Raw genomic sequence first — 22834 nt, forward strand, 5'->3', positions numbered from 1 at the left:
TGAAGTGAGAGAATATTTTCGGTAGATGTAAATGTAACAAGAGTAGAAAAACCGTTACAGTTGTCTATTGATTATGAAACTAATTTTAAGACAAAACGTAAAACAATAAAATCGAATAAGAAGAAAATGAATGATATTAGCAGGACAACAATGACGATGACAATAATAATCAGCTTTGTTGCGTCATCATAGTGTAACCCACTATACAACTAACATGCAATTTCCTTTTGTAGTTAAGTAATGAAAAACTTAGACAAAATAATTTATTAGAAAAGTCAGTCAATAACAACGTAGAACTTCGTACGTTCGTACATCAGTTCGAGTTGCCACACCACATTAGCATAGAGATGCAGTGGTCGATTCAAATCCCGTAGTGGTAGAGGTAATAAGAGTATAAGCAGTAGTCGGGAAGATTAGTGTTTGGAGATGTTACTTAAAGAGTATAATACAGTGAAATAAATTTGAGAGGAGAAAAAGAAAAGAGAAAAGGAGGAATAAGGAAATCAAAATTTGGGAGAACACAAAGAGTAAATGCACCTGCGCCATTGTAAACGATTTTGAGCCATGTCATTCAGGGTCTCTAACCATCGGTTGCTATCATCTCGCGGTCCCCAACCAGGTAGTCTACACCTACCAACATGACTCAGACCACTTGTCAGTGACTTCATGGACTTGTGCCATGTTTTGGTCTGGCCGCCCCTAGGTTTCTTCCAACCTACTCCTATACCAATGAACATCGCACGTCGAGGCAGTCGGTTGTTGGGCATACGTAACACGTGTCCCAGCCATCTCAACAAAGACTACACCTAGTAGTCATGTCTAAATTTTGTTGAAAAATAAATAACAACACAAAAAATGTTTGCGTTTATGATAAACCCCATTACTTAAATGCTTGGACCTGACATTCTAGATACTTTCTCTAACCTTAGACTACTTCTACATGCGAATTTATACAATAGGGGAAAGATATGAAACATGAGTAAAAGCTTTACTCCAACGTTATTCGGATTTATTCATAAATTTCTAGATGACCTTTACAAACTTACTAAATATAGTTATAAAATGGGTAGATAACCCATTGAAATGTAGCATAATGTTTTGGGGGCGCATTTATTCTTGCTGATGAGCTAAAATACTTTCAACTTTTCCTGAGATTTTAAAGTCTTTGTCAAGAAATATTTCTAAATCCTGGTAAAACTATATTATACCAGTGAATCAAACAGAAGGAAGGTACCGGTTATTGGATTTTTGCGGATAATTCAAAGGCAACGATGGACGATTTGTACCTTCTTAAGAGTTGAGTAAAAATTGTTCATACTTAAGTCATAGGTTGTTTAAAATTGACAAAATAATATTTCTTATGCAATAACTTGTAATTATAACAGCGAGCACTTCTTTTTAACATAGATTTTTGCTACTTTCTGATTGGTTGCTACCATTTTTATTGTATATCCTAACATCATGTTCTGTGACTATATATACACAGAGTTATTGTGTTTCAAACTATTCTTTGTCAAATATCAAGTGTCTTCTGTGTTGCTGCCTTACTCTTGGGTTTTACCGTTGACGATTATTGTTGCACTGTTATGTGTCAGTCGTTTGCGTCTTGTCAAGTGAACAAAGAATTCCAATTGTATTTGAACTATCTCGATCGTTCCTAAGTAGAAATCAATTTAAAACTCATGTATGGAAACCTTATAATAGTTGTTTATAAAGATATAACAGCGGCACAATCAAAGAACATTCAGGATAACTCCCAAACCTTCCTTACTATTACCAAAAAATATTTTGAAAAATAATTACATTCATGAAACTGCTTTGATTGTTGTTTTAGCAGTATCCAAAATCAATAAAACTCGACAGATTGATATCAGTTTCAGAAATAAAAAAACAGAATCACCATTGCAAAAAGTCATATGAATACACTAAACTGATCATTGTGATTTTACATTATAAACTATCCATGAATGGCCAACCATGAAAAGCCAGGAAGAAATGAACAGCTATTTCATCTTAGCGTACAGCTTTTTAACGACTTCACTAAAGATCAAACTGAGTACAATTACGCCTAAAAGGAAACGCTTGACTTTCAAACTATTGTGCTGGTATTGACACTTCAGTCAATTCAGGAATTTTGAACCACTATGTAACAGGTTCAAATCTATTTTATGCCTTACGCTAAACAGGTAATTTGATAGGTGATTACACAAACAAAAGGTTATATTTAGAGTCGAACGCGTGAAACCATGCTCGATACAACATTAATAATAATAATAACGCTAGTATAATTGAAAGGGTTTTGTGGAGATTGGTTTATCGTGTAGATTATATTTATTGATATGTATATTGATATTAATGTTATTGGACTCCAACGTAGCGATACTAATGGTTAAACGTTTATTGATAGATGTAAATCTTTCGAGTTTATATTCTGGTGGTGCTATGGGCATCTATTGATGAGAATTAGTCTCATATATGAGATGCGATCAATCTGTGATGAATACAACCCATAAATAATAATAGTAACTGCATTGTACTCAGCTTTCTCTTTTTACAGCATTAATATATCTTCAAATAGAAAATATACAAATATCAGGCAAACATATTTTGTGAATCTTCTTGATGAGACAATCAAACATGACTGATTGAAATCAAATAGATATGCGCGCACAAACACAAAAATAAACCAAATTAATATTTTGAAAAATAGAATAATAAAACAAAAGAAATACGCAACATCAACATTGAATAAATATGATATTGCCAACCTACTACACGAAATTCTTTAAACTTTTTCACTGGTCGCTTTTTCTTCTTTGAAGCACCATTTGTTGAAGATTCAACAGGTGGTGTGTTGAAGAACGATGTATAGTCAGCTGAAGAATCTTTTTTTTGGTAAAATTGAGAAAAGTAAAAACAATAGATGGAAAACATATATCGCTGGGGTTAAACAAAAAAGCTAAACGCACTCTAGTGCTATGAAATGAATAAACATATAGAATGAAATTAATTGATACTGCGTTTGAGTTTCTAGAAGGGAAATATTATAGTAGAGTTATTAGACCTAATATTCTACTGCAGTAATTCCTTGATCATGTTATATATATATATATATATATATATATATATATATATATATATATATATATATATAAACATAATCAATATACCCACAGTAAGTTAGTTACCAATAATGTCTTTAAATTCTCAACAATGCGTCTAAAGAATATTTCTCTCTGTTATTATTTTGGATTGATTTAGTTATTATTGTAAATTAATTTATTTTCTGAACATTCAACTATTTTCTAACTTTTGGTTCAAGTCGCTGGTAAATTACGATGTGAATTACTCAGACAATACCAATATCTTTATTCATTTCCTGGTTCTAAGTAAAAGTTTGTGTTTATTTGATATCTATTTGACAGATAATAAAAATAATAATCAAGTGATAAGCACTGTTAATGGTTGGAGACGCGCTTTGTAACACGACTCCAGATTTCTTACAATTACTCGGGTGCATTTACTGACTATTTTAGTCTAAATCTTGAGCCACATTATTGTTTCCTACATCTCTTTTGATCCTATATTTTTAAAGGATATATTATCAATGTTTAGTTATTCTTATTATCACAACTGTCACATGATTTCGACTCGTTTACTATTTATTTTATCGATTTCATCTCGTCGTGTTAATATGGTACGGTGATTAGGATCAATCCACACTTGTACGAGACTCCATGTAAACTACGGTTGACCTGCTTTATTATTATGAACCATAAATTTTATTGCAGCAAAAGAATTCTCTGTACTAGATATGCAATATTGTGAGAGATTCCTGCCTAAGAATTCAAATACACATCTTCTAGATACTTTCTTGATAATTAGCATCTGTCATCCATAATCTTCGATCATAAAACCTTTCTATCGATTTAGCTGCAGTAACCGTTTTGTTCATTTCTCATATATATGAAGTGATTGAAGGTAATCGGCAAGAAGAACTGATAGATCTAGGTATTATGCTAGTTGGCACTTGTCAGCAAACCCTATCAAAAATATTGAGGGAACTCGTGATCTCTGTGGGATTCGAACACGAACCAAACAATTTCACAATCTCAGACGTTATCAATGAGTTATTCGGGCCTCAAGAAACCATGACAGATGTAGAAAGTATAGATTCCAGTGTGATTGCCTTTCATTTATTAAAACAGTAGACGAAAATGTAAAATAAATTGACAGTTTTAGGTATTTAACACCATAATAGACCATATTGCTTTTTTAGGATAAATGAGTGAGTACATACACGTCTAGAACTAATAACGATTCAGTTAAAATAAAACCAAAATGGGAAGATTTGTTGGGCTATTTGCACAGTTGGAGAAATAAATGGACCAAACTATTGGAGGGCTGATCCAAATAAATATTCCAATTACATGTTGGAGTTGTCGCAACGACAAATATTATACCTTACTATTATTGGGACCGTTAGAGTATACGAACATCAATTACTTTTATTAGTAACTGTGTTTTGCACTGTAATGTTTATTTATTTCGTAATATTCCCTTCGATATGAAAGTTTTTCCTAAAAATTCCCCATCTCGTTCTGGTCTCATTTGAATGGGGCTGTTATTAATTGAACAATAATTCGACCAATCAGAGTCACGTTAGATTTCACTTTCTGACTGGAAAATTTTTTCAATCGTTATCGTGTACCGAACTTTAATCAAACAAAATAATATGTCGATTCACAGCATAAATGTTTAAGCAAGCTGTTGTCACTGCCGCCTAGTATAGAGATATGAAGCTTAAATATAAACTTATGAATCTACACTGTTTATACACACTAGAATATTCATGAACTGAAAAGAAATAAGAACAAAATAAGTAAATATATACAAACCTTCTAATTGTTCAGGACTAGATTCACATTTAATTAAAATGGATACATCATCCATTTCCATATTTTTATTGGGATTGCTTTGATGACTAGAATTGCTACCCTGTCGCAGCGTTGATTTTTGTTGTTCATAAGTTTTCCTGCGTCTTTTACCCTTGGTGTTTGTCTAATGATAAATGAAAACAAAGAAAAAAGACAGATTAAAAAAATGAACACTGAAGTAGTCAATCAGCCTGTCATAGTCAACGTACAGATTGATAAAAGTGTGGATTCGTTGAAGATACCAAACCACTCATACTGAGTGAAGAGAAATGAAATTTACGAGTTGAGTAACACGGGAGTCGAAATCATTTAGAATATGGTTTGGAAAGAATGGATCATAAAGTAGGAATGAAGAAAAAAATGCTGGGATTCAACGTTTAGAGGGAGATAACGATTGAATGAATATACATTAGCATAACTGATTTCGAACCACATCATCCGACATTTTCAATCAGAGATGGTGATTATTGTTTAAACCCCAATATAGTAGTAGTCCGCACCTGTAATCATAGTCTAGATTGAAGGTTGATGATATCGTGGACTAAAAACATGTCATCGTTTATCAATCCGTAGCTTTCTTTCAACTTATTCTTACACCAGGCAACAGTGTACGTCAAAATAAGTGAAAACCATGTAATACATGTACCAACCACTTACGTTGATGAAGACTCACATCCTTATCGGGAGACTTATCATCTTTGACTAGTGATTTATACCTAAACTCATTACTGCTTTAATAGGTCGTTTCATAATTCGCGATCAATCCTTCGGCGATATCTATGATCAAAAACCTGATACTGAAGAATGTTTCCATATTTCGAGACTTTATTTGACGTACCGCTACCCCCTTCCACAAAAAAGGGAGAACTGATCGGAATTCTACCATTAAGTTAAGTGGCTTATATTGCTTATAGAATTACATAACTAACAATGTGAAGGTTGATATAATAAGGAGATGAAAACGAAACATTAAAGACCAAAACGAGACATAATATTCACTTTAAGACTAATTAGCATTGTATGACTAAATAGGAGTTTTAATACATCGAAAAGAAAATTCAGTCTAGACATTCATTTATTCATGTGAATCACTTGGTCACCACTAAAGGTCAAAGTAGATGTAAAATATTACCTTTCACCTCATTCATGGTGTCTGTTGAATTCGATCGAATTTGTGCTCGTGATATATATATATATATATATATATATATATATATATAATTCAAGAATAAGAAAATCGGTTAATAAGTATGTTGGAACTATGTTTTATTGTCAGTGTGTTGTTCATTAAAACTTGATAAACATGATGAATTATTGAATAAACAATAATTTATAATACACATTTATCGATATCAAGGGATCGTAGCTCGGAGGTTCGCAAACAAATATTTAAGGTTTCGCGTTCGATTCACTTTTACATGAAAGAAATCAAGTAGCTGATTGTGATAGAAATGGAGTTCGAAAAGAAGCTAAAGCCGGATAGAACAAGATGTGGAATCATTTCATGACTGATGTTCGTTGACATATCAGTAGGTTCAGGGTTCTTAGTTAAAGGTGAAGAAATAATTGAGGTACAGTTACTAGTATTGCTCAATACTGATGACAATGTTGAAGTTCCAATGATAATTCTTTTCTTTCTAGCTATCACTTCAAAGGTTTTCTTTCCTCGGTTTCATTTGCTGATTCTGAACTGTACTTTTCATGATTAGATTAATATATCAGTTGGAATTAATTTCCTTTCTTTTCTTCATATCGTATTAATTTTCTTTTTGTCTATAGTAAACATATGTTACGCATGTATTATGTAGCCCTAACAACTAACAATCTCAGCTGGTAATGTTGTCCGATGTAAGAGTAGGTTGACAGAAAGCTAAGAGAGACACGTGCACCAGTTCATGAAATCGTTGACTATTTGAGTGAGCCATGTAGGCAGTTACAAACTACTTGGTTGAGGTCCATATAATTATCGTAACCAGTGGTTAGAGACTGGGTGACATGACTCAGAATGTCACAGGTACAAACAAAATATGTATTTCCTAAGAACATGAGTCTCGAAATCTTGTAATACATTCCTTCTTTTATAATTAATTCGCTCTGTTACTACTGGGAAACAGTTTTATCTTGCTATACTAATATGGTATGGCAACTTGAACCGATGTAAAGATGTGTCAGATTCTACACTGAGTATGACTGACTGATTGAACTGACACATACACAATGGATATGATTATACCATGAGTATAATTTTGAATAAGGTTCTAACAAATATTCGACGGAATATGTACAGTACACTATAAGTAGATGATGGAATAAAAACACATAAACATAATCATGATGAAAATGCCTACCTTTTCATTGCACAAAAGAACCACTTCATCATCACCAAAGTTGGGTGTTGCTTTAACAATGATTTCACTGTTGTGTGATCGTTTTAATTTGTTGGAATATCCATTATCAGAAGCAATAGAATATTGACTATCATTCATACACGAACTATCTTGAGTTGTATCACCATCCACTTTGATTAGGTGTTCAGCTGAAAAGTAATAATATACCAAAAGTAATTCATGGTATCATTGGAGAAAAATTACAAACAATTCAACGAAAAAGAATCTTCTTTTCAACGATAACATTTACTCAAGTTGGCTAGTCGCATTTATTGATAACTAACAATTAAAGTAGTCGATTAAAAAAACAGAATAACGATTATACTATATCATGCATCAAAGAAAATGCCTTAACGATTGAGAATTTGAAAAAAGATAATAAGATAAAATTAAATTCTCGATTATCAAACAATTTTTTTGGGCATATGTTATGATGTAATCGTTCCCATAATTTTCAATAGACTAGTGGAATTATCAGCATGGGAATTTGTGGAGATTGTAGCATTTGCACAGTTGAATTCACTAGTCATTAACACCGTTGGATGCCGGTCCAGTGGTTTAGAGATTAAGCGTTTGCGCGCGAGATCTAAGGTCCTGGGTCAGAGTCCTACGTGCGGGATTGTGGATGCGTACCGCTGACAAGTCCCATACTAGGACGAAACGACCATCCAGTGCTTCCAGGAATTCAATGATGGTCTAGCTAAGATCTATTGGTGAACTGAACTTTGAAAAGACTAGTTTATTCGTCAATTAACAAAAAATACGAATATACAACGTGAGTTGATGATATCGTTGAAAAGAAAACTCTTTTTCGCTGAATCGTCTTTAGTTCTTCTTAACTAGTGATAAATTCATGATAATTGCTAATAAACAAAGAGAAATGAGAAACATTCAATATAACATGATACAGGGAAATAAAACTAGCGGATACTTTTTTCAATTTATGCTAAATATGTATAATAGCCATTGAGTTAGTTAGTTACCAATGTAGTATTGATTTAGTTTCATTGTGTTGATAAAATTTTAGTGATCAACTGCAAATCGACACAGTAGCCTAAATAACTGGACATCGTACGGAAACATTTGTATATTACATGGTTGCTAGCTTGACGTGTTGGTCGGGCTTGCCTATCGTGATGACCCAACCGAGGTAAATCAGAAAAATTGTATGAAAATTCAAATCTACCCGATTGCCATAGCTGTTACTTAACTGGTTAGTTCTGCTTTTAGTTTGTCATTTTTGCATTATATATCAAGGTCGCATTTGTTGCTCCATAAACAGAGCTGTTTTATTATAATGTTGACTTCTTTTGAGAACGTTAAAACACCCCTGAAAGAATTCTCTGTGTGTGTGTGTGTTATTCGCGTGTGGTTTATTAACATTGAAGTATTGTAATGTACAAGTGATTAGAAGAATCTCCCAAACATTCGTAATTCGGAATGATCGTAGCCTATCACAAAACATAACAAGGGTGTATCAACAATATTGCAGAGAAAGATACTCACTATGGGTGTCAAATTTACGTCACAGTCAGAAATATTACCACTAGGTTGTTCAGGAGGTGACTGACTTCTGTTGTCGTCTTTTTGGAGTTATTGGAATAGGGAGAAAACTAATTCTGAAAAAAAGTCAGCTTTCTGGAGACAAGAATAAAAAACACATAACTTTAAGACTTGATTCAAATGCCGATTTGTGCTTGGAAAGGTGTATTCACTAACTGCATTTGAACAGAAAATAAAATCACCTTCAGTATTTAAATTTTATACATCACAATTTTACATTAGTTAGTCAATTTAAAAAAAACATTTCACACACACAAAAATAGCATTGTACTCTTACATGTGTTTAGCGTATCAGAGGATTCTTGTAACATTGTTTGTTGTGAGACAACAGTTGGAACAGAGGTATTTGTATCTTCAGACGATTTATATTCAGTTGTAAGTGGAGAACATGGGAATTTAAGTAGTTCCAACAGCTATTTAGAGTAAAATAAAAATGAATATGCGTTGGTAATTGCCAAAATCTTTAATCATAAATATATTTACGTAATGATACCTGAAACTATGCACTAAAATACACAATGGCGATGTCAAATTTTCCTACTGAACCTCGAATACGACAGGTAAATGTCACTAGTTCGAAGTATGTAAACATTTCAATAATCAGTTGTAGGCCAGAACTTTATACCAGAAAGTAGAAAGCTCAGTCAGTTATGTACTGTTAAACAGAATGCTAGTAGTTTTCTATACTCACAGATGATTGTTTGTTAAGACCGTCTATGTATTTACTAATGAGAATATAGAAGAGATAAACAAGTCTCCATTGAGAACATTTAAACACTGAAACAAATTTGCCGTAATAACTGGTTTAACAGTCTTACAACGTTAGACTGAATATCTTACAGTTTACTAATATCCATCATCAACTTATTTGCTTGTCAGTTTTTGCACTCAAATAGTTTTTTCTATTAAACAATCCAAAAATATTACACTTGAGTTCATATCCATACATATGTTATATAGTCACGCAATAACAATACAGACAAAACAACAATCCAATAACGCAGGAGAGATAACTTTGATCATTAAGCTTTTCATCGAATCCCAGTGTTACACATCCAACTACTTTTTGCTTTAATACTAGCTAGGTTCTTATTCATTAGATGAATGAGTACCTAAAAAGTTAGTTCTGTTCAATTGTTTAAAACGTCTAAGCATGTGGATTTTGAGATATTTTGAATATAGATATGTTATTTGGTTTGTCGTCTGATTTCACTTCAATTGGAGAGTTACGTCAATGATTTTGTCACATGAACAATTAACATTTCAGTATGTTAGACAGACATCAACAACATAGAACCTGTTAAAGATGTGGGTTAATCCAAGTTTCCAGACTACATTGCTATGAGATTCAAATAACAAAAGAGATAGAAATAAGGTAGCAATAATGATAAAAGAAAAGATTAAATTTTGGAAATATAGTTTGGAAAGACTGTGAAAGTAAATATCAAGCAATACTACAATTTAAGATTGAGTGGATTATAAAGAATGAAAGCATCTGAACAATTTTAAGTCATGTCAACAAAAGTATCCAACCACTGTTTGTGGTTATCAAGCGACACCCTGACTGATTAATCTTCATTTATCAACATGGCTCAGACCTATCTTCCCTTAAACTAAGAGATTAAAATCACTTCATATCTTTTTTTCTACTAACCAATTCTTTCTTCCTGCACTGTATCCTTATATGCAATCTTTCTCCTATAGATTACCACCTTTGACCTAACCACTCCTATGAATCCTGTGTTCATCTCGATGTGCTAATGAGGTATGGCAACCTGGACCGATGTATATGTGTGCCTGGTCCTACGTTGTAGTTGACTGACTGACTGAATCACTTCATGATCTGATGTAACATACCATTCTCCTCCATTGAAAGAAATTAGTGACATGAACAACTAATCATGATAATGAAATCAATCCGATAGATGTTTATGGTTTGTAATCGAACTCAATCAGCCATCGAAAACAACTTAACCGAAGAATAATCATATCCCGGCTAGTGGCCAGTTTAATTATCAATTTCCAGACTTCCAATATCAAATTATAGACTGATGCACAATTCACAACTATGTTGATAGTTATTCAACTATTGACATTGGATAAAATAATTATTAAGATATATCACAAATTAAGTGAAGTTGGATACATAGATCAGTAGAAATTCGAGTTAGTTATTCCAAGGTAAAGTCCTGTCTTCTAATTAATGTGAATTTTCTATTGTTAGGTACTGCCTAGTAGTTCCAAACGGAAACGAACCATCTGTTCAGTTCTCTATAGTTTTCTAGTTATAATCGTTATCCACCGTCCATTAGCCCCTACGCAAAAGATCTTCAATCAGTGCATAAGTCATACGCAGATTCAAACAAAAGAAAAATGGAGTGATTAGCTTTAAAAAGATAAAACCATAAACATGACTTCAAAATAAACACACACACACACATCAGTTACCTTCATAAGTAATAAATGATTAGGATCAAGAAATTTATCCTTGAATTGTTTGTTTTCCGAAGTCTCATTCATTTCCTAGACATAATATGAAACACAAACACACAAAATAAAAAACAGTGATGAGGAGAGGTCAATTATTATAATGAATAATTCCGAACTATCTAAAACATTAAAGTATTCATCAGTTGTACAAGCCAAAAGGTTAAACAAACAAACGATAACCTGTCATTTTGTAGACTGACGCGTAAACAAATAGTGAGAATATAAAGCACTTAAAAAACTGACAACAATGAAGAAATAAACAAAAGAACTACCCCACTCTTCATCACGAAAACAAAACAGTAAATTAGTCTGAGCACGTTTCTATCGAAATATGAAATTTATAGTAATAAGAATAGAAATTTTTATATATAAAAAGTAGTCCGTTTTACAGTCATGTTGGTAAAATGCGTAAACATGTCTTCACAATTTATTTATTTACAATGAGCACACATACGCATTTTATTACAAGTGGATAAAGAGCACTAGTAATGTCAGAATATGATCCAACAACACTTTTTTAAAATACGCTAAGTGATTAACAAACGCAATATTTCACATTTTACATTATCCAAAACAATAAGGTAGTATTATTTAAAATTTAACGGATATGAAGTTCGTTACAAATATGTTTAGATTTTGACCTAAGTGGTTCAATAGGCTATGGATTTATGAAGCGTTTTTTTTGTCTAACAGGATATCATTGTTAGATGATGTTTAAGCAAACTACATTCTTCAGTTATTAGTATATCTACGACAAGGATGAACAGTAGTGATGACAGTAGGTACACAGTTATGATTACTTATACATAGAGAAGTCATACTTGCAACCAAATAAATTGTAGATTAAATCCCTGTTTCGATTATTTCAGTTCAAATAACTACTGGGTAGCGTTCTAGTCCTCCATACCAATGGAGCTTAATAATCAATTACATATACATATCCTCCGTTAACTACCCAGAGAGAATTAGGTTCGGTTGATTTTGTATTCATTGTCAAATGGTTCGAAAGATGAAAAACGGGCTACACCAATACAACTAAAGCACAAACAGATGACGTGAACGAAATTTAACAGGAAATCAACATAGTCCCGATGACAGTTATTCCTAATTTGTGAAACAATCTGGGTGCATCAAATCATAACTACAGTTTGACTGAGAAACCGCATTCAAGTAAGAACTAAAAAGTAGTTTTTATGAAACATTGATTAGTTGTTGACAGTGTAGCAGAGGCTTATTGCTTGTGAAATACAACTTCTAACAACTAACAGGTGATAAGTTCGAATTCATGTATCATCTATTTCGGATTAGACGATCAGATAGTGTAATAACACTACGATTTATACTCATTAAATTATGGTTCAAAACAAATAACAAAAATCTGTACTTGACAAACGAATCACACAACAATAATAATGACTAGAAATTACAACTTCTGCATATGGATGATATAATTGTTAGTTTTATTAATAAATAGTAGTTCTGACATTTAAGTAAGGCCTCAGTAACTATTTTACAGTCTATATTTCTGCGTTGAACATTAGTGTTATCTTAAAGATTGTTGTTTTTTTAAGCTTGTTACTTTTGCTGTGTTCCAATGTCGTATTTGCTGATATATGTGGAAAATTGTTCTATGACCATTTGAACTTCTCTGAGTATCAAGCTTTTTACTGAGTTGGTGATTTTTCTTTTTTTTCAGTCATGTAAGAAATTATTAGTTAAAGTACTCTATATGTTAGTTGTCCTATTCATCTAGTTCACATAGATTCTAGACGTATCGAAAAAAAAAGTTTCTCAATTGTTCGTAATTTAAAATGAGCTTAGTTGACGATCAAAACAGGACATTAACTGATAAACATTTAATTATCAGAAGGGGTTTTGTGAAAATTTTTAGAAATTTCACTGGTTGAAATCATGAGTCAATTGAAGCTAGGGAGCACTGGACGGCCGTTTCATCCTAGTATGGGACTCCTCAGCAGTGCGCATCCATCCCATACTAGGAAGAAACGGTCGTCCAGTGCTTCCAGGTTTTCCATGGTGGTCTAGCTTCAATTGACTCATGATTTCAACTAGTGAAACATTTAATTATTAAATTAGAATCGTGAAGTTTCCCAAACTAAAAATTCTATATTATTCTAATATAGAGCCCGTGAAACATATTGGTATCAAATATAAAGTAACAATCTAATTGTTGGACACTTTATCCAGTCTGACAAAAATAGATATAGGTTTATGTATTCGGATAACTAAGGTCATGACCGCAAGACATATAGACAATTGAAAAGAAAATAGAAAAAAAGAGGAGATAACAAGTAACAATTGATGGAATAGAGAAGAAAATAAATAGTAACGACAGAAATAATAATAACAACAACAACAACTGAGAAGTGAATCATCATCCGTATTCGTATCTACTGAAACAGCGACAACAGCGTCAGTGAGTAATCAACTACTAGTCAACAAATTAATAATAAATAAACAAACACATATCAAACAACATGCACAAACACATACAGATATACACAATTGCCAGACAAACAAGTCTAGAAATTTGTTTAGTCCAACTAACAAAGCAAACTCAATATACACAGTTAGTTGAATAATGTTCTCGCTTCTCTCTCACATTTTTATTCTATTTTCTTCGTTTATACTCTCGTCTATTCTTATCGGTACATATTTATTGTCTATTCATCAATTTTCAGTGTTACACTTGTTGTCCATAAATAAACAAGGTCAGACTAATCTCTACAGCACAAAATGGTGTCTTATATGCTAAGAAGGAAAACCGGAACACTGAACAGACATTAAATGCATGGATAATGTATGCAGTAGTTTTTAACAATGAAGTTGTATATTATCATAGAGACAGAGATAGACTGTTATGTCCAAAAAAGGGACTAAAATTGAAACAAAGTGTTTTGTAAACAAAATATTGTACTACTCAAATAAACAACAAGTAGATTGATTAGCTAACATATTATAAGGTGAACGGTTTTGTACCTAATTCAGAATTTTTTTTATTTACGATAATAATTACATATATGACATGGTATTTCCTTTGAAATGTAGTATAAGCCTATTACAGTTGACATCCTAAATTAATTCATATTAGAAAGTGAAGGTATCATCATGGGTATATGGTTTGAATAATAGATTTGCTTGAAATAATGCTATTTGATCAAGGTAGTTTGTTTGAGTAACGACAGATAAACGATGTGAGCACAAGATATTAAAGGGACATCAATCACACATAGAATATCACCTAATTATGGGTTTATTGTTTAGCAACAGGAAAATAAAACAACCACAAAAACATATACATTGGATTGAATTGAAACGGTTTGCACTTTCCTATTATATATGTTAAAGATAAGAATTAATCGTTCACTATTGGCTTGTAGGCATCCTAACCAGATTGCCCTGGCATTCGGTCATAATTCTTCAATATAGTTCGATGGTGATGAAACTTAGGAAGTGCAATCCTCCCTGTTTAAAACTTGTCAGTTGGATATACCTACACACTAATGATTGTGCTTCTGTTGAAACTCGAGCTCGTCGCTTTTCGCCTCAAAAGCCAAAATGTTATTCCTTGAGCTATTGAATCCATATAGCCACTATCTTATAGATAAAACGCTGGTATTTGATGCGAAACATACTGTTTGAGTTTCACTGTGAAATTAAGCACTGGAATCTGACAAATTCTGGACAGCATGAAAAATGTGTCCTATATTCTACTGCTAATCACTATTAAATTCTAACGAGTATATATATATATAATGATAACAACTAGATTGATCAGAATAAATATCAAAACTTGATTCATTTATTGTTGTAAATCCCTATAATTCAGCAATATTACTCTTAGTAGAAATCAGAACAACAAATGCATTATTTCAGTTAGTCAGTGTCTTAACAACTCTCAAAGAAATATCAAACCGTTTTTCGTGAAAAACTAATAATCAGTCGAAAACATAACAAAAAAATGAAATTTTCATAAATCTCCAAAAGTGATCATAATTAAAATAACAACAACTACTGGAAACTATCATTATGGGGTTGTGAAGATTGTTAAATCTCATTGAAATCATGAACCGATCAATGTTAGATTACCACTGAAAATCTGGAAGCACTGGATGATCACACAATATCACGGGTTAATTGAAGTTAGACAGTAACACTGCTGAATGCCTCTCAGTGGTCTACAGAATGAACATTCACGTACATTACCCAGCGTCTTAGATTTGTTGCAGGGGGCGGAGTCGTGAATAGAAACTGCTGATGAGTCTTATACCAGGACGAGTCAGCCAAAGTATAGCTCTCAACTTAATCCAGAGGATCCTATGAACATTGTTGGATTTGAAGTCCCACATATCATAGACTGACTTTAGTTAGATAACCACTAAAATCAGGTAACACTCACTGAACACCCATTACATCAGAGTGTCAGTTCGATCTCCAGTGAGGCTGTGGTTGAGTATTGTTAAAGGGCCCTTCACCAGGACGAAGCAATTACCCAACGATTACTGGTTTCCAATAGTTGCTTAATTATAGGGTCAGTCCGCTGAATTCATACAGTTAATGAGTTGTATTGAATCAAGACAGAGTAGATAAAACTCGAAAATCACACCAATTACCTGTTGTTCATTAACTTTAACTCCCGCTAGACAATGATTCGGTAGTAAGGCTGATGCCAACATTGAAGATTTCCCTGAAAAAAAAACCCATGAAATACAACTTTTTTCTCCATATGTTGGTGTTACAAAAAAAACGTACAACTCAGTGATTGTTGTAACCGTGACAGTACCATAATATTTGGGACTGGCAACTACTGCAATTACCACGGCACAAATATGAACACGTAAACTAAGTACACAAGATTTATTTCACCCTTCAAAACATGTCGACAGTACTGTAAGAAAATATATTTAAAATATCGTAAAACCGAACAGTTCCCTCAAAGATTTAATTACAGCTAGAAAAAAATCAACTTCGTATACCAATCTCATTGCAACCAAGTAAGTCTGTGCTCATTATATCCGTGATGAAAAATGTAACTGATTATGAAAGTACAGCCTAGAAAAATAATTCGTTATGCAATAGTCCACTACAAAAAAACTCCTGAGTCTGATAAAAAGAAACAGTGTGATTATAATTGAGCAACCGTTTAACACTAAGAATTCAACCGACTTGGAAACCATTAATTTGTAAGTTCTAATTCTAGTCCCGATATAATGGGGCAAGAATTCAAAACAGATATTTTGGGACTAATTCTATTAGAGAGTGAATGACCTATAGTTGTCATATCTTTCTATTATTTATTTCTAAAATGATTTATATTTATTATTGTGTCCAATATTTTGTATGGGACCGTGTACTTGTCTTGTCTTTTCATTTAAGTTTAATTGCGGACTGACGTCAATAATTCAGTCTAACGAACAGTTATCACTCAGTCATACTGCATTATTGTATTTCAGTTATCGATTTGAGTTGGCTTCATTCACGTTGATGCATGAAAACCCATTCATTAAATCATCAATTCCTAACTCATAACAACTCCAACTACTTCCGTCTGCTTAGTCAGATAAAATGTAGCTCGACGCTCATTTATCAAGTACAGATTAGTGTACATTATTTTAAACCACACTATGAGTGTAAGGACTTGTAATACTACTCATTTGTAGAGGAGTTCAAACCCACGACTTAGGCAGTTAAGAGTGGGACACCTAAACTATTAATCTATCATAGCATATAAACCATGTACGTTAGAAAACAGCAGTAACTTACTATTAGTTGATAACTCTATACAAGTGACATCACTATAATCTGGACTGTTTACAAGTAAATGAATTTCACGAGAATAATCATGAGGCAAAGCATATTTTAAGTTTTGCGGAGTTAGTATATTTACAGATGATCGTTTGTCATTTTCTTGTTGTAAATTTGGTTGTGTAGAAGATAATCCTGGCTCTTCAGAAGTGAGAGGCTGTTATGCAACAATAAAAAGAAAAAAAATTATTTCACAAAATGAAATAAATTCTATGCATATACTAGTTATACATTTCTTGAAAAGAGTCAGTCAGTCAGCTGCTTAAGAACGTCAACATATGGAACGAAGATATCTAGAGATCGTTTAAAGATCCCCGTCATATTAAAAGACTAGTATTTGAACGAAGAATATTCTTTTCGATAAATTCTCTTCAGGTCCTACAATTATATATCCAAATTAATAATTCGAAAAATGGACAGGTTAAGAGCAAAGTACATCCTCAAAGTACAATCCTCAATTCACATGCTTTAAACGATGTACTTTGCCCTTAACCTGGTCATTTGTCGAATTATTAATTTGGATATATAATTGTAGAACCTGAAGAGAATTTATCGAAAAGAATATTCTTTGTTCAAATATCTAGAGATTTTAAGAAACTCGTTTAAATGTTTTACTCACACCAACGTAGATGAGATAATTTTCTTCACCGAAGACAGAGGTGAATAATGACTTGACATACACAATGCATAATTCAGTATCATCACAATTTGAGGAGTTTCACAATCATATCAAATAATTAATCCTTTCTATTGTTTGGCGATGCTCATACGCTCATTCAAGCTACTCAACAATATTAATACATGAAAAATATTTATAACAGAATATCAGTTAGTATTAACAGCCCATATTTCACAAATGTCCAGTAGTTAGGAATCCTTCAAGAGGTAAATGACAATTTTTTTTAAACGAGACGTTATGTAATGTGAATTCGCACATATGTGGAAGTAATTCTTCCATTCCCTTGCTTCAAACACTCATCTCCTAATAATGTATTGATAGTAATGTTGTAATACAGTTTGGAAATTTATGATCTAATGTATACTTTGCTACACATGAATTAATTCTATACAAATTAAGAAAATCTCCAAATTATTTCTATCTCATAGCATAAAAACATAAGTGGTTAGTCAGAAAATGAGATCCACTAACGCGATTGTTAATGTTTGATTTTAGAATAAAAAGGAGCTTTTTACTGATGATTTTCAATGCTGGCTCAGTAGCCTACAAAATAAACATCCAGTCATGGAACCGAAGGTATTGTGTTCGATTCCCGAATGTGAAGTCATGGATGCACATTATCAAGACGTCTCATACTAAGACGAACCGGTTGTTTAGTGCTTCCCCGGTTTTAAATAATGATTTAGTTAAGATCAGTTGGTGATTTAAATTATTAAAGATCATGGTATAGTTTATTTTTGTTGAAAGAAAAAGTTATCTTTCTGCATAAATAATTAACTCAATCAATTACTTAGTTAAATCTTATAATTACAATCTTTGTTACTTTGGCTAGGGTTAAAATAATACTGATAAAAAAGTATTTATGGGCTCATGTGACGCTGGATATATAAATATATACGTCTGACCTACATATTATTACTATTATTATCATTAAGTGTTGATTTGTACTTTTGACGTCACGCATAAGTCTGATTCATTATAATAAATAACTACGTGTACTTTTAATGGTAAATTTAGATCATAGTTACAACTTTCTTTTGAGACATATAATTAAAGGATGAGGAGAAGACCATTATATCTTTTGTTATCTGAACTGAACAGGCATCGAATTTAGCATGTTTTTTTTTTATAAAAGAACCTAAAATCTCAAGGTTATAGACAATTTTATAGATAAATACATTTTTCCTATGTATTAGAAATAAGGCTTCTTTCGAACTTTCCGTTTTTTTTTATATTTTCTGTTCCAAGTTCAAGAGAAGATTTCTAAGTATCAGGAAACGATTACGAAGTCACTTTCCAAGATTTCACTTACAAGATGTATTATAAATCAGTAACTGAACAGAACTGGTCTGAAATACATGCTAACCATAATGTTTATCAGTAATAGTTCAATTAATTTTTATAAAAATGAACTAGGAGTTACTTTTAAGAGCCTATAGATGTGTCACTTGTTGATAACAAAACAGTCAACCAGTAATGAACATTGTAATATCTAGAACACGTGTACAACAGTTCAATTGGCTACACTTCATTCGCATAGTAAGATACAGTTGTCAAAGGAAATACTAGAAAAGTACATGTAATAACAGTTTCAGTGGTGATTCATTTTTGTATTGGTTCTTTGAATTTTTCCATTGATGTTTAGGATTGTAACTAATCAGTCTCTTATTGGGATATGTGGATCCTGCGCTGATTGCCTCAATAGTATCTTCAGTCACAACCATTATAAGCAAAGATGGATGGTGGCTAGCAGTGGTATCTAGGACGCGCGTTTCGTCCTATTTGGGACTTGTTAGCCGGATATACCAGCATCCCAGAGTTGATGTTCACTCCGGGACTCGAACCCAGTACCATTCGCTTCGAACGTCATCACGATATCCACTTAGCTACTGAGTCTAAACAGCAAAAATGAATTAAGACCTCACCCCATTGCACAAACTAAGTAGATAACGTGATGGCGTTTGAAGTGAATGGTACTGCGTTCGATTTCCGGAGTGAACATCAGCTCTGGGATGCTGGTATATCCAGCTGACGAGTCCCAAACAGGACGAAACGCGCGTCTTGGATTCCACTGCTAGCCACCATCTATCTCTGCTTAGGATTAGTGGTGGTTGAAAAAATTAGGTATCGGAGATACGATTCGAGAAGATACGGATTAGTGGAATAAGAAAACCTATAGGGTAATTTAGAAACTAGGGATCTAAGGGAAAACAAAGAGCGAATGCATCTGAATTATCGCGAACAATTCTGAGCCATATCATCCAAAGTCCCTAATAATCGATTACGATAATCACGTATACGACAATCAAGTAATCTGCACCTGCCTATATGGTTTAATTCAACAGTTAGAGTTTTCATGGACTGATACCATATTTTAGTATATCCAATCCTAGCTGTCTTCAAACCTACTTCTATACTAGACATCTTCTTCCAACCTACTGCTCAGTCAACTAGAATTTCTCGTCGAGCTATTCGGTGGATGAGCATACGTAATACATGTCCTTACCATTTGAGTCAGTAAATAATTACTATAACATTAATCGATTTGCCAAGATAAGACAAATGGTAACTGTTAAAATTCATGTAAAATCATCTAGAAAAAAATAGCCTAGAAACCAAGAAAATGTTTAAAATATTTAATTTAATTAATCAACATTTATAAAAATTTCAAATTTATTATTAATTCTATTATTTTCTTTACCAACTCTTAGATCACTCTTAAACCGATGAAATATCCTTCGCTTTTGGTTTTCATTCAATGAAGATCGTCCAAGACTAAGAATTAACTAAGCAGTAAGCAGTTAAAATGTTCGACGGACTGAACATATTAGTCACTATTATAACTTAAATGATTTCTTTTTTAAATGAAGCATTAAAAACTAAAGTAGAATTATATGTCTGAGAATGTCGTCTAGGAAATATTATCAGTCATAGTTAAGATCCAACATAAAAAAGTTAGATATGCACATCATTAGATGCTAGCTCGGTGTGGTCTGCAGATTGAGTATCCAAGTACGAGACCGAAGGTCTTGAATATGATTCATAAATGTGAGGCCGTGGATGCACACTGTTAGGGAGTCTCATACAAGAACGAAACAGTCGTCCAAAGCGTCTAGGTTTTCAAGGATTGTCTGGTTAAGATCACTTCGTGATTTGAACTATGAAAAGTCTACAGTCTTCACAAGTGCCTCCATACTAATAACAAAGAAATGTAATTTTTTGCTTCAACTTACTAAATCTGTAACAGGCAAATTTCTTGCATCCACTATGATCTTGTGCAAATCGTGCACATATTTACGCACCAGTGGAGGAATGGGATTACAACATGCAAATATACCAGAACTTTCACGTGGTAACACTTCAGCAATTACTTTTAACATATGATTTGGTAGGACATAACTGTGAAGAGATCAATGTATATACGGAAATTAATACTCAGAACAATAATCATGATAACAACAATAAAGTTTTTATCATTATTCAACAATTATATCATATCGACAGTAACAGAAACCGTAGTGGGTGTTGCTAGAATCAATGTACTGTACTGTGATGTTTACTGGTAATATTTATTTATTATTTATTTTAACACATAGATGTTGGTACAAGGAGGCACCAAATACATATGCGCCACACAAATCTCATTTGTTATGTGTGAGGGCTGTGATGCCATTCGGGTGCCCAAACCGAAGCAGGTGGTTTTCTTAGGGGGTCACACCCCGAGCCTTCGACATGAAGGTCTGATCCACAAGGCAGTGGAGCAACGTAAGGAAATGCAGTCCCATGGCAGCCGGTGACCAACAATTGGTTCATACGCCATTTGTTCCCTCAGGATCCTGGAGCCCATGTGCACCATTGGTTTGGAATCAGGGTTTTCCAACTCCCCTAGGTGGACTCTCCATGTCGACCAACTCGGTCAAAGCGCCGGACATTCACTTTTCGTCCTCTCAACTTCGTAAACAACACCCTTGCCACGAGAAGGCAGTGAGTAGAACTTCTCTGGCAGAGGCTATATATGCGTGGCCATGTGAGAGCATTTGGAGAGGGAGAGCGGACTCTCCCCACTCTTGGTCGTACCAGGGCATTTGAGGGCCAGGTAAAGAAGTTGGTTGGAAGAAAGCTGGATGAAACAAATCAAGAGATAGTGTCAGTTAGTGAGGTAAATGATTGTTCGTTTAAGTTGTGATGGTAAAGTGAAATCCATGTTAAACTTGTGAACAACGGTTAGACATGGTAGGTGATATGGTTCCGAAGCAATTACCAACTCTTCTCTTAGGTATTGAGTTTTAAGATTGTTTCATACTATTTTTCTTCCACGAACTCATTCTTTCCTCTTGAATAATATTGTCTATGTTCAATATTTCCTACTACTACTATTGATATTATTACTATTACTACTACTCTAACACTTGTTTTGACAATTTTATCTAGCTGTGTTGATGTGGTGTGACAACTTGAACCGATTCACATATGTTAAGGTTCTATGTTAGATGAATAACTTGCAGAGATCCTCTCCATTTAAAATTGGTTCGTATTAAAAACTGGCATCAGTCGTAGTAACACTGACAATTATACAACTGATTTACGATAGTAAAAAAGGGAAAGTAGGTACCCATTCATGTTAATAGATGACAATCACACAAAACTAAACGAATCAGTGTGAGGCCATTTTCGAGGCTGTAGGTCTACATTCATTGGATGAATTGAAAAAGTATGAAAAAGCTGACCAGGACGCATCTTAATTTTCAACGGTTTTCCTCTGCATACGAAATCAGTTAATGATAAATTTATCAGTGCATGGTTACGGAAACTGTTGAATCATAATGACATCATGAATTGGTCAAAGTTAGACAACCATTAGGGTACATGGAGGCATTGGATGACCGTTTTGTCACAATGTGAGACTTCTCGGCAGTATGAAACAGCCGTCTAGAGCTTCCAGGTTTTTCCACAGG

At 33.3% G+C, this 22834-nt stretch overlaps 1 protein-coding gene across 1 annotated transcript in view; it reads right to left on the bottom strand.

Moving 5' to 3' along the window:
• Positions 1-22834, bottom strand: part of EXOSC10 (Exosome component 10) — a 43908-nt gene that overhangs the window by 4659 nt on the left and 16415 nt on the right. Inside the window, exons 13-20 of the mRNA XM_051214225.1 lie at positions 21113-21278; positions 17159-17357; positions 16009-16082; positions 11336-11410; positions 9165-9300; positions 7286-7473; positions 4899-5061; positions 2773-2885 (exon numbers count right to left, since the gene is read on the bottom strand). Coding sequence (XP_051067372.1) covers positions 2773-2885; positions 4899-5061; positions 7286-7473; positions 9165-9300; positions 11336-11410; positions 16009-16082; positions 17159-17357; positions 21113-21278 — 1114 coding nt within the window. The remainder of the gene's footprint in view (positions 1-2772; positions 2886-4898; positions 5062-7285; positions 7474-9164; positions 9301-11335; positions 11411-16008; positions 16083-17158; positions 17358-21112; positions 21279-22834) is intronic.

The sequence above is a fragment of the Schistosoma haematobium genome, chromosome 2 (assembly GCF_000699445.3).
Source record: "Schistosoma haematobium chromosome 2, whole genome shotgun sequence".
In the NCBI taxonomy this organism is placed as follows: Eukaryota; Metazoa; Platyhelminthes; class Trematoda; order Strigeidida; family Schistosomatidae; genus Schistosoma; species Schistosoma haematobium.